This window comes from Lontra canadensis, unplaced genomic scaffold (assembly GCF_010015895.1).
Source record: "Lontra canadensis isolate GAN:19392208 unplaced genomic scaffold, GSC_riverotter_1.0 scaffold13, whole genome shotgun sequence".
Classification (NCBI taxonomy): domain Eukaryota; kingdom Metazoa; phylum Chordata; class Mammalia; order Carnivora; family Mustelidae; genus Lontra; species Lontra canadensis.
Genome location: NW_022631007.1, coordinates 26,959,810 through 26,974,080, shown reverse-complemented (window position 1 = coordinate 26,974,080; position 14,271 = coordinate 26,959,810). Strand labels below are relative to the sequence as shown.

Genomic DNA, 14,271 nt, shown 5'->3' with positions numbered 1-14,271 from the left:
TTGAGAGAGTAAATTAATGATAATTTTAGACTTGTTTTAAAGTGAAACCTTAAATAAGTTCTTTCCTCAGGCCTTAATTTCCTTTGTAAAATTGTTCACTTAACTGTCTACTTTTGTGTTTTCCTCCAGGAATAAAAATTCCATTTTAGTCTGTATGTTTTATTTCCCAATGTTCATTTATTTCACTCATTGATTGTGATTTTTTAAATATTCTTATGGGGAGGATAGAATAAATATTTTAAAAATATTATGTCACTTTGCAAACTTCTTGAAATTATGCCTGGAACTTGTGGCAAGAGCAATAAAGGATTGAAGAACCCATCATATTAGGATTTAGAACATTTTCTATAGCAGACATATAGTTTGGCTATAATGTATTTTAAAAAACCAACCCCAGACTTCATTTTATATAATCAGTGCCATTTGTTAATAGTTTGAGCAGTTTGAGTTCCCTCAAACTCGGTGATTGCTTAACAATGTGTTGTGACATTTTTGTTGCTTCTAGAAACTTCCAGTTAAGTGAAGAAGACCACTGGATTTACCAGGCTGTTTTGGATCAGTATCCTGGAGAGCTCTATAACAGAAGAACTCTGTATCTGAACATGTTACAAAGATATTTTCCTCACAGATCTAGGCATGATTTGGTGAGTACAGGACCCTATATAACAGCAAGTTAAATTGCTTTAGTGGTCAATAATTACTAGGCAAAATTTGTATTTTTAGAATGGTGCTCTAAAATTTTTTTTTTCCTACACTCTAGCAAATAATAGAGTTATAGGTTGAAAGTCTCCCATTTTTCAAGTCATATGGTACATAAGAATGTAGAGAACCCTTCAGGCAACATTCATTCTTCTATGCTTACCTGCCCGAGAGATCTTTACTGTGACTTCCTGGGTTGCTCTGCCCGTAATTGACCTCTAGGTGTCTGTGCATTCACCTGCCCGCCCTCAGAGGTTCTGCAATCTCTGACTCTTCCCTGAAAGTGGGGTGCCTGCTACCCATCTATCTGCAGAGCCTCCCACATCCCAGCCCCTCTAGTCATGGGGAAGGTAGCACTTGCCCTGGGGGCTGGTGCTTACTTATATCATCCCCACAACAACATCTCCACTTGATCACCCTAGATGGCTCTGAAATACAAATGCCCCAAATTAGAACTCAGAGTCATGACTGAAATTTTCCTGAGAAGGGTCTTTAGTTCATAAGACCACAAAGACAAGAAAACAGAAGTTACCATGTCGTCAATTAACTTTACAATGACTCATCTTAAAACATATATGTAAACAAACACATGTAAACTTTTAAATGGGCCATGCTATAAAATATTATCACATACTCTGCATTTTGTAATTATTTTAAATAAGCAGGTAACAATAGTACCGACGCGTATATAGAATTTACCTTATTTCAGTCATAAGTAAACTTCTATAACACACAGAAGTGGATGAAAGAGTACTATTTTTATTATATTTTACAGATAAAGAAACTGAAGCAAAGGTCACACATCTAGTATGACCATCCTATCCCCGATTCCCCCACCAAATGATTATTTGTTTTAATTTTGATCTTTATTTTATAGCAGATACCTATTATATAAAAAACATGTTATATAATAAATAATTCACTCTAGCTTTTTTAAAGTTTTAATTTATTAAATTAGATCTTTCTTTTTATTCCCTGTTGATTCTATTTGTTTCTGTGACCAGTTATGATTTTTAACTTTTTGTATTTACCTATTAACATGATGAAGATTTTTGTATTTACTTCTTACAATGGGTTGATTAGTATGCATTTCTGCATGGTATATGCTTCCTTTCTTAGTGTTTGACAGATTTTTAGTATATTTTTGACTTTTGGGAACAAAGCTCAGAAGTTTCCGCAACATATTTTAGCAGCTGATATTTGGTTTAATTGAATCCATAGCCTGTTTCATCATACCATACCATCAAACCATACCTGGATTATTATCTTAGAACAACCTTATCCTTCTTGCTAGATTCTTTTCTCACACCACTTAGGGGTTAAATAACGTATAAATTCAGAGATGTGGTCTATACTGTCAAGATAAAGAATTAGAGGATCAGTGGCTCTCAGTTTCAGAAGACACAACTTCATATAAAGAACATTTCAGAATCACCTACAAAGACTTTTCAAATGACTGAGGCAATCTCCATCCCTGTTCTTCCCCTCAAGACTTTCCCTCAAGACTCTGAGATCTCTCATGGTTGGGATTCACTGCCAACAGGAACTACCAGTACCCATGTGAGAATATCATGTACTACCAGTACCCATGTGAGAATATCAGTCCATCAGGACTGCAGGATGGGAAGAACTAATATGATTGCTGTGATTCCTTTAAGTTCAGACATCCTAAAACCTGAATATATCAGTAATCAAGGGCAAACTGAATTTTGGGGATTGTGGTAGCAATTTATGTTTATTAGCATGTGTCTAAGTGAAGCACTTGAAGTAATTGTTAAAATACCCAAACTAAATTACAGATGGAATATTTTTGAAATTATATACAAGGGAAGTAATACTTTCTGTGAATAAATTCACTGCCATGTAGACATGAAAGATGTTTTAGGGCTTACAAACATTAAACAACTGGTCCTTAGTCACCAGTTAGCCACAGGCTCAGAACTTGGGGAATTGTACCTGGTCCTGGTTGCTGCATTCACTGTTAAGATGTTTGTCTCCGATTTTTCAAAATTACTGGTTATAATTCACTTTATTCATTTTTTGTAGCAATGACATAAAACATAGTCTCAGCTTCATAAGTGTTTGCCATCTGTTTTCTTTTCAGGTGGAACATGAGAAATATTGTGATCAATATCGCTTTGCCAGGGAGCAGCGAAGGATCCTGATATCAAATTGGAATAAGAACAGGAGAGACTTAATCCAGAAGGCTGTGCTGACCCTCACTGAGGCCTGTGCAACACATGCAATGGAGGACATGTTGGCTAAGGACAGGAGAAAGCAGCAGGAACTGTGTGCTCATCTGAAAGCCAAGGTGAGACGCTCTGCTGATGGTGTTTAGGGATTTGCCCTGGCATTCATTTAAGAACCCACTGTCCTGTTTGCTCAAACCCAACCTGAAGTTCAGTTTCTCTAAAAATTTTATTTTGAATAAAACTGTTAGTTGGAACCATATGAAATTGCAGTTGTTTTAGATCAACAGTAGTCAACAATCAACAATTTCTTATGGTTCACGTGGAAGTTACCGTGACAGGTCAATGTTCAAATTTGGATTGAGCGATATCCAACACGAACTACAAATGCTACGTGAGAGGTGCTGGATGAAAATGCAGAAAGTAACTATAGAGTAACGTCTGATTCGAGCTCACTCTTGGACCTCTCATTCACATTAAAGATGTCAAAAAAGGTAAAATTATGAAGAGGAGAGAAGATTTGTGAAGAGATATGTTGGGGGGAACTTGATGGGCAAAGTGAAAGGTGGAGTGGATGGGGCATTCCTCTTCCTCAGACCCAATGAGGGGGTCTCCGGGATGGCTTGGTGAAGTTAGTGGGGAACCCCTGCAGTTGGAGCTTGAGGACTAGTGTTTCATGGTCACAGGAAGCCAGAGGAGCTGCCTCCACGGCAGAATTGAAAACAAAGATGGCTGATTTCATTCCCCAGACTGCTCACTGGTGCATGAGTCCTGAAGGCCCGATATAGCCTTCCTTGTCAGGACTATTAAACAAATTGTGTTGAGGAACAGCATATCTACAGTAAAGTACACAAATCTTTATATATTTTTATTATTTTTTAAAAGATTTTACTTAGTTAGTTGACACAGAGAGAGAGAGAGAGATCACAATCAGGGAGAGCAGCAGGCAGAGGGAGAAGCAGGCTCCCCACTGAGCAGGGAGCCCAATTCGGGGCTTGATCCTAGGAGCCTGAGAACCTGACCTGAGCCAACGGCAGATGCTTAACCGACTGAGCTACCCAGGCACCCCTGCAAATCTTTATTTATTGATAAATGACATGGTAGGAGAATGATGGCACAAGAAGTTTTATTCTATTGGTAGAAAAAAAAATAACCTGCAATTAATAGTTATACCACAGCAATTAACAGCATGTAAAAAGAAATGTCTCTTTTAAAACATTAGAGGAGAAATGCCTATTCCATATTTTTTTAAACAAAAAGATACTATATTGGGCATTGGATAAGCTTGACACCTAGAAGGAACAGAAGCTGCACCAAGCCTGAACTGCCTACCATGGACTATAGAGCTAATGCACATTTCTTCTCCACCTGCAGTCGATAAGAAACACACATGGGTCAGGGACAAGGACAAGTCTCTATATACTCCAGAGTCTTGTTTATATTCATTTTGTGCACAGTATCATTAGCCTTTTAGCTGTGCTGTGGGGGAATATTTTCTTTTTATTGTATTGCATTGAGGTAAACATGCAGTAAAGAACAGAGAAGGGAAGTGGGTGATTGAATGAAATTTTACAAATTTATACTGCTGCATGTAAAAACCACTGAGCTGAAAAGAGAACATTTCCTGCAGCTCAGGTTCCATCATGTCTCTTCCTAGCATATACTACCCACACCCATAACCACTATTCTAAATTCATCACTATAAATTAGTTTTTCTTATTCATGAATTTCATATAACTCAAATCGTACATATATCTCTTTTGTACTTCTTTCACTCATCATATCTGTGAGTTTCATTCTTGTTGCATGTTGCAATTATTTGGTTTTCTTTATTGCTGGGTAGTATTTCATTGTAGACATATACCACAATTATTTGTAGGTTATCATGTTAATAGAAATTCATGTTATTTCCAGGTTTTTGCTATTATGATAGTAGGCCTGTGAACACTCTTGAACATGTCTTATGTCGGACATATGCACTCATTTCTATAGCATTTATACTTGGGAGTGGGATTGCCAGATCAGGGGTATTTAGCTTTAGTAAATACTGCCAAATAGTTTTCCAAAGTGGTTAAACAAATTTGCCGCTTGTTTCAGTTGCTCCACATCCTCACCAACATTGATATTGCCAATCTTTACATTTAGCTAGTCTCCTATATGTGTAGTGGTCCTTCAACAAGGTTTTCATCTACCTTCAGAGCAGATGATGAGTGTCTTTTCACATGCGTATTAAGCCTTAGGGTATCTGCTCCTGTGAAATGTCCCCTCAAGACTTCTGCCCATTTTTTTATTTCGGCTGTCTGTTTTTTCTTATTCATTTGTGTGTTCTTTATATATTCCATATGCAAATTCTATTTCCTTTCTTTCTTTGACTTTTCGTTCTTTTAATGGTGTCTTTTGATAAACAAAAGTTCTTAGTTTCAATGAAATTCTTTGTTTTAATTTAAATGTCTGAGATATAAATTATATGCAATAAAATCACCTGTTTTAGTTAGTGTGTAGTTCCGAGTTTTAACAAATGCATGACGTGTAACTACCACCACAAACAACATAGAGACTGCTTCATCACCCTTCAGAAATCCTTCTTGCCCTTTGTGCTCCACCCCACATCCACCTTCAGCCTTTAGCAACTACTGATCTCTGTCCCTGTACTTGGCTGTTCTAGAATGTCATATAAAATGTAACCATATAGTATGTGGAAATCTGGTTTTGGCTTTTTGCACTTAGCATAATGCATTTGAGATCTAGCCATTTTGTTATGTGTCTCAATAGTTAGTTCCTTTTTATTACTGAGTAGTAGTCTGTGGTTTAATCACTGTTTATCCATTCACCAGCTATTTTCGGTTTTTGGCAATTAGTGTTATTTTGGTTAGGGTGGAGTAGGCTTTAGGGTTTCCCTATGAGCCTGTGCCTCAGAGAGACTTGCCACTGGTTTTCCTTGCCCAGCAGTAGATTCTTATTAGACACTTGCTAGACTGTGTCTGATAAGGGAGAGACATTCTGCCTTCTTGGTTTAGCCATAGCCTCAGGCAGGTTTTTTTTACTTGGTTTTGGGACCAGAACCTACTCAGTGATCTTGGCCTCCTCACCATGGCAGACAAACTCTGCCCTGTGTCTTGGTGGTTCTTGTGTGGGAGAGAGCTTCCCCCATTACCCCAAGAGAAGAGGGTATCTTTGTTTTTTGTCTTTTCCCCCAGCTGTAATAGGTGTACACTTGTACCCTGGTGGGTTCCGTGCTTTACATCCCTCCCCACCCCCAGTGACTTTTATTCTGTAAGGCTTCGTTCTTCTTCTTCTTCTTTTAAAGATTTTATTTATTTTTAGAGAGAGACAGAGACAGAGAGGGTGGGAGGAAAGACAAAGGGAGAGAATCTCAACCAGACTCCCCACTGAGTACAGAGCCCAGATAGGGTGGGGGGGTTCTATCTCATGACCTTGAGATCATTACCTGAGCCAAAACCAAGAGTTAGCCACTTACATAGGGCTTTTTTTTCTTATTTCTTGGACCTGTATTAACTTAAGAATCTTCCTCTGCTCACCTCCCTTGACCCTGATCTATTTTTTTTGAACTTTCTGTGGAGAAAAGCCTGTAAGGGGGTGTAAATTCCCTTGTGTCTGTAACTTCCATGGGTTCTATACTCCCTGCTTTATGACAACAGCAAATTATAAAAAAATTTAACTGTTGACTCATTACAGAGTATTAGCTGCAATCTTCTTTCCCACTTTATACAGTGGCCTTGACTTTTTTAGGTGCTCTGTCTCAAATAAGTCAGTTTCTGTATTGCCTCTTTCCTTGGAAACATCTGCCATTCTTTAAATCTCAGGCTTATTTGCCTTGAGACCTCAGTCCTCTGATGGATTTGAGAAAAGTTCGTATATAGCTTTTCTTTGTGCTTAAAGTGGGAGGTGACATTCTTTCCGGCTTCTTACGTTCTAAATGGAACCTGGAAGATCCTCATGAAATACTATTTATCAATCTTGTGTGTGCCCTGCTTAAGAAATCATTGTGTAGTAGCACAGGGTCGTTTTCAAAGGCAGCCTGCCTGAGATTTTTCTTCCCAATAGGACTTCTGCTAATGGGGAGGGGACCCCCCAAAAGTAGGGTAGAAGAGCCCTAATTGGGAACATGATAGATGGAAGAGAAGCAGCTAGACAAAGGAAAATGTAAACGACCCACATCAGGGGAATGTTTCCAGGAATGTTTCCCAGCTGGCAATCAAGACAACAAAAGTTATAGGAGGGCAAGAGTCAGCATTAACCACCTGCCAGGTTTACTGGGGGACATTGTCAGTCACCAGGCTAATGACAACTCTGCTGGTCTCTCCTATATATACAATATACATATTGTTCCCTCTCCCTCCTACCCATGGACTCTGATGGTCTAAACACCTAAGGAATGAAACGAGAGGTCATTGTCTGAATAAAGAGGAAAGAGCTGATTAATCTCTTGGAACTGGGCAATTTGATTTTGAATTAACTATATTTTGTGACTTAAAGTGACTGTAAGACCCTTTGTAACCCAAGGGCGAACCATGGGTTCTGCTTAGTTTTCATCTAGTGGCAGGTGAAATATCTAAATGGGGGACAAGAATAATGCTGTGTTTTGATTATTTCCCATGTATCTTGCTGTTCAGTGTATTGGATATACTCCATGAAGTGTTCCTACATCTCAGGCATTCTATTAGCATTTTATCATATTATCTTCAGTGACAAATCCAAGATGTGTAGGGGTTGCTGTGGAGTACCCACCCACAGAAATCAGGGGCTTGGTTTCTGGAAGCAATATAATATGGCGTCTCCTCAGAGACCCATGGTCACAAGATGGTGAACAAATGTCTCTGAACTTTTGGAGATGAAGCCTCCAAAGAGTAAATATGAGCAGAGAATGGTAGAACATAAACTAAATTGTGATGCAAAATATGTTCTATTTCCCATAGAGATGGTATTATCATTGGAGTTTGTGTTCCTGGTCAGGGACTGAGGCTCAATAAGTTGTAGCTAGAAACAAAAGTATATCATAAAGGAAAAAAAGTAATCCTATCAATTCTAAGTAATTTAAAATACTAAATTATGCTCTTTTTTTTTTTTAACCTGGATGGAAACTTGGAGATTTATCCCCATCCTTCATTTTACAAGTCTAAAAGCTGAAGTCCTGAAAGATAAAGTGACTTGCTTAAGGTTCATGCCAGCTCATTTGACTTGAAATTCAATATTATCTTGGCCCTACACAGCTTTGCATACAAGAATCTTGCAAAAATAGAAGATATTTATTATACTTTGAGCCCCAATGCACTATAAAATAGACACACAGAATGTGAAAAATATTACTTCATTGTATCATAAATTTGACCTTTCTAAAACTAACATGCTAACTATAATAAACATTAATTAAACATTTAACCATAATTTTGTTCTTAGTCTTGGAATTTAAAAAGGATTTTTTGGGATGATTTATGTGATTCATGCCTTTTAAGGAAAGTGTTAAAAGAATTTTGAAATAATGAGTTTTCTCACTCTCTTTCACCCCTTCTGTGTTTTATTTTGGTTTTCTAGCAGTAATGGATGCTGTACCAAATAGAGGACTCTTCCCAGAGCAGTGAGGAAAGCAGGGAAATGGAAGTCTCATTCTCCTGCTACCACAAAGCTCACTCTTTGACCCCCGAAAATCCAGCCCTTCCCCAGCATGCAGCCTAAGCCACTCTGTTAACTGTGCACTTGATTTTTTAGCATGCTTTTTTACACCATGGCTGGGGAACTTTATTCCCAGGTCTGTCTTAGTTACTTTCTCTGCACCCTTGTTGGGTGGCCAAGTGCTACTAAGTTTACCTGGACTCTCAAAGCCGCATGAGAGGCCTTAGTCCTATCCTTTGTTCTCCAGTTCTCCCCATTTCTCTTAATGACCATTTCAAAAGGTCACCAATCCTTTCAGTACCTGGAACCTAATGCCACACACCATCCCCTTCCAGCCCCAGGAGACAACCTGCCTCTATTTTATCAATAAAATGAAGTCATGGAGTTGTGAAATAGATCCCTAATTTCTGCTGCACCCTATGTCCTTATGTCTTCTGCTAGTCCACCCACTCTCTTCCTGATGCAAGATGTGATGCCTTCTAAGTGCTCATATCCAGTCCTTCCCCCAGTCTTCGGGTCTCTAACCCATTTAACAACTTTAGGAACTTGGTTCTACTGATTATCTCCTTTTATTATTATTTTTCTTTCTTATCCTATGAGTATTTCTTCCAGCCTGTAAATATGGTTAAGTCTTTTTTTTTTTTTTCATGTTAGACAGGTAATGTGCTGAGGTCGTAACAAGGTTTACAGGGTGGCACATATCACAGAGACGCATGAACACCCAATCATCACACTTATGAACTACAAAAGGATCCTGGTTAAGTCTTTCTTACTCAAATCAAACCTTCTCTTCTCGGAAGTCATCCTCTAGCTCCTAGGTAGTCCCTAATCTCTATCCTTTTCTTTGAAATCAACCATTTGAAAGAATAATCTATATTTTCTCAGGACTTCTGACCTCCCTACTCTACCAAGATCCTCTCCTCTCCCCAAGGTCACCAGTGACCTCAATTAATTACCTAATCCTGTCAGTGCTTTTCCATCCTTAGGCTAGTAGACCTCTCTGCTTCATTTCTCATTGTTGACCATGTACTCTTTGTTCTAAAATATTGTTTCAGCTTCTAAAATATTATTCTGTTTGCCATATCTTAGTCTGCCTGTGTATTTGTCATCATCTGCACCATCCTAAAACCCTGGTTTCCTCACTTGCTGTCCTTGCTCTTTCCTTTTCTCTCAGTACTTCACTGGCTCCTAATCCCACTTATGTTTTTACCTATCTTTATATGCTTTAAGATTTATGTACTTATTTATTTATTTGACAGAGAGAGAAAGAGAAAGAGAGAGAGTACAAGCAAGGAGAGTGGCAGAAGCGGGCTCCCTGCTGATCAGGGAGCCTGATGTGGGACTCGATCCCAGGACCCTGGAATCATGACCTGAGCTAAAGGCAGACGTTTAACTGACTAAGCCATCCAGATGCCCACTCTTTTTTCCCATCTCTGAACAGCTCTCTCTTGAACCTCATTTATCCATCTACATACTGATTATATCAACTTAAAAGTCTATAGATACCTTGAAGTCTATGTCCAAAATGGGAATTTTTGTTTCCCTCCTATAAATTGACACTCTTTTCTGAAAACTTATTTTAACTTCCTCTTCCCACTCTCTCACCCCCATAGCTATTTACCAGCTTTAGAAATTTTCTCTCTTAACCTGGGCCTGGCCATTGTTCCTGGACTATTGCAGTGGTACTCTAATGGCTTTCTCTGCATCCATGCTGGGTGGTCAAATCCTGCCCTTCTGAACTTTTCCCCCTAAACAGTAGGCAGAATGCTATATCTAAAATGCAATTTGGGTTATGCCCTCCCTTGATGATAACACCTCTGTGGCACCCTTTGCTTATAATAATGGCCAAACTTCCTGCCATGGCTTTCCAGGTCCTCAATAACATGGACTCCAGCTCCCTTTCCAGCCTCCTTTCTTGACACACTCCACCTCATACTTTACAATTTAGAAACGTCAAACTCCTTGTAATCCACTTCCACTCTACCTCTGCCATTGCACTGTATACAACCTTTTGTTTCCTGACTGTGCCTTTGCTCCTGCTATTGTTGATTTTGTCCAGAATGCCTCTGCTTCCTTTGTCTGGCTAAGTCTCACTCATCTTCAAGATTCAGCTTAAATGTTTGCTACAAGAAGACTTTCTTGGTCTTCCTTAGTCCTTGGTCAGATTCAATCCATTCTTGGTTCTCCCTTACCCCTTGTACATAACCCTGACTTGACAATGATTATGGCACACTGGGAAATCTATGTCGCCTCACAAATGCAAGCAGGAACCCCATCTTATTCATCTTGGTATAACATACACCCCTTCCAACTCCTTTATACCTTCACCTTCCGTTTGAACCCACCACTACCTGCAACTGTTGCAGATTTTTTAGTGCTTGGAACATAGTAGGTACTCAGTAACTTTTATTGAAGTGACATATTTAATAAGCCTTGGGCATTTTTTCCCTCTTCTTCTCAGTACCTTCTGATATAGTACTATTTTCACTATCTTCTTTTTACCTGAGAAAACTAGCTATAGAAACAAGTATATGGATGTGCACAGCATTAAGAAATGAAGTCTAAGTCTTAATTGTCAATATTGAATATGCTAAAATCTCAAATGTGGTTTTATTTTATTTAATTTATTTTTATGTTATTTTATTTAAATTTTATTTAGTTAACATACAGTACAGTATTGGTTTCTGGGGTAGAATTCAGTGGTTTGTCACTTATAGACAATACTGGTACTTATCACAAAAAGTGCCTCTTTAATGTCTTTCACCCATCTATCCCATCTCCCCACCCACCTTCCTCCATCAACCCTCAGTTTGTTCTCTATCATTAAGAGTCCCTTATGGTTTATTTCTCTCTCTCCCTCACCCCCCCCATATGTTCACATTTTTTTTTCTTAAATTTCACATATGAGTGAGATCATAGATATTTGTCTTTCTTTGACTGACTTATTTCAGTTAGCATAATACACTCTAGCTCCATCCATATCATTGCAAATGGCAAGATTTCATTCTTTTTGATTGGCTGAGTAATACTGCATTGTGTATGTATATATGTGTGTGTATACACACACACACACACACACACACACACCCCATATCTTCTTTATTCATTCATCAGTTGATGGACATTTGAGCTCTCTCCATAGTTTGGCTCTTGTTGATAACGCTACTATAAACATCAGGACACATGTACTCAAATGTGGTTTTAAAAATAAAACCTGGTGACCTATAAAACTGAGGTACATTTTAGGCATGAACAAAAAATGACCAGGCACTTTTCCACTCTTCTCCACTTCATCTTACTTTTGTGTTTCTTGCCCCATCTCTAGCTGATCAGCTAATGTAATCAAAAAGCCATAGTAGTTAAAGAATCAGATAGTGATGGAGTAGAAGACACTTTTTGAATAAATACCATATGGACACACTTTTCACATTTTGATAATTTCTTAGAGCATCAACTCCTTTCACAATCTCCCTTCTCCATAGACTTCAGGCTCCTTTCCTGATGGAGAACAAACTTGGACTTAGGTTTCACAAATCTGATGGGAAATGATACTTTAATTTAAAATAGAGAGTTTTGTGAGGTCCAATTTCAGTGATAATGAATAGTTGATATGGTAGACATCTATAAAAACTTAGCAAAATATTTTTTTAAAATATTATTTGCAGGCATTGGACAAAAAGTACATAGATAAAATTCTTGAAACAAGAAAAGCTGTGAAGTTGAGCCCTGTATTCACACAATTAAAATGGTCAAGTGTTCAAAGAAACAGGAAAAAATAACTAACAGATAATCAAGGAATAAAACAAACTTAGAAGTGATATAGATACTGTAGTTAAAAGACCCCCAAAAAAGACATTCTAGAAATGAATGTAAAATATAATACCTGAAATTAAGAACTCATTGGATGAGCTTTTAGAGCAGATTAGACATAGCAGGAGACAGAATTAATGAATTTGAAGTCAGGTTAAGAGAAAATACTCCAACTGAAACATATAAAGAGAAAGTAATAAAATGAAGAGCAGAATGGAGAACATAAGAGAAATATGGAACATGGCAAACAGTTTTAATATATATGTAATTAAAGCCCCAGGAGGAGTGAGAGAATGAAATAGAGGCAATATTGAAAGAAATCACATCCAAGAACTTCACAGATTTGACAAGCAACATCCATATGTATTTTCAAGAAGCTTAGCAAACCCTGAGATGGATATATACAAAGAAAATAATACTGAGATGCATGATAATCAAGCTACTGAAACAAAAGTTAAAGAGTTATGTGAAGAGACAGATACAACATGGAGATCCATCCTATTGGTACAATCAAGAGCAAAAGCAGCATGTGCTGGGTCAGTGGTGATAGTTGCAACTTCCCAGTTGTGCCAGAGTCAGTATGACATGACCAAGTCTGTGATATGTGGTTCTGGATGTTTTTCCTGGAAGCTTAGTCTAGAGCTTGCTTCTCTGACCCTTACAAACACTTTGGAAACTTTCTAAAATCCTGCAATTAATGCTTTCCTTCTTAAACTAACTAGGGTAGATTCTGATGTGCAACTAATAACTCAAACCCAGGTGATGTATGCGTTCTGCTATGCTATTTTAACTTGCTGGCTTGCTGACTGCAAGTTAAGATGAGCAGGAGTCAGAATCAATAATGGCCCGTCACTCACCTGGTTCAAGCTGGAATTGATGCTATAGGCATACAGGACTCTATAGAAGACCATGTTAAACGAAGAGGTGGCCACAAAAAACTTACCCATAAGTCACATGGCTTGAGTGACTAGTTGCCAAAGAGAAAGGACATTTTCACCACATGATAACAATCTCTCAATCTCCATAGTTGTAATTCATTTCCATTTATATATCTGATATCACCTCTGGGGGTTTTTCCTTGGTAATGGGAGATATAGGAAGTTTCTTCTTGGCATTAATGATGCTCATATTACATGCTTCCTTGATTAGAAAAGAAGAAGAAACAAAGTAATTGGAAAAACTTAGATGTCTAGTTTATCACAGGAACTGGCAAGAATTCAGTAGTTTCTGCCAATTTAGGGAATTTGTTTATGGATGTCTTAGTGTGGTCAACTGTGCTATGCACCCTCAACATAATCAGTGTTATCGGTGAATCTTTGCATTGTTGGCTTCCCTATAGTCTCTGCAGTTGGGGACATTCAGAGAAGTTCACTGTGGTTAACCATGGGTATAATATTGGCAATATCAAGAGAGCTCTGAGGAACCATAGGCATCGATACTAGAGTGATTTTTGTTCACAGAGGCAGATGGTATTTCCTCTATACAGCTATATTATGCTATCTGTGGCTCTTGGCAGGTAGCTAATTAAAATTCCACAGGGCTTGGGGATTTGATGAATCTATGTATTAGTTCCAAGTAAAATAGTTGGACTAGCCCTACTCTTAAAATGTCTTAGTTTTAAAAGGCATATTTGTCTGCATTGAGGTCTATTTAATGAAGTGTAAAAGAAACTGTACTTTTTAATGTTCTTTAAAATGAATGCCTTATATTTCAATGGCAAGTCATAAAAACATCTCATAAGATGTTTTACAAATGAGGATACTTGTTGTGACATATATTGTATGTTTGCATTTTAGAGTGAGTTTATGCAATATAACTTTAGGCAAACATAATCACAAGGACTAGGTAATTTAAGAGAAGAAGCCACAACTTGAGGTTGGAAAGCTAGCACTTTAAAAATTCCTATTAAAAATAAATATATATTTACTAGAAAAAACTTTAA

General features: G+C 37.9%; 1 protein-coding gene and 1 non-coding gene across 2 annotated transcripts in view; one reads left to right on the top strand and one right to left on the bottom strand.

The window, feature by feature from the left end:
* CCDC148 (coiled-coil domain containing 148) overlaps positions 1-14,271 on the top strand; it is a 245,041-nt gene that overhangs the window by 101,545 nt on the left and 129,225 nt on the right. Inside the window, exons 9-10 of the mRNA XM_032857859.1 lie at positions 506-644; positions 2,804-3,010. Of these exons, the coding sequence (XP_032713750.1) occupies positions 506-644; positions 2,804-3,010 (346 nt within the window). The remainder of the gene's footprint in view (positions 1-505; positions 645-2,803; positions 3,011-14,271) is intronic.
* LOC116868006 lies at positions 9,168-9,272 on the bottom strand. The gene has a single exon (XR_004382726.1). It is a non-coding gene; the product is annotated as a small nucleolar RNA U13 (small nucleolar RNA).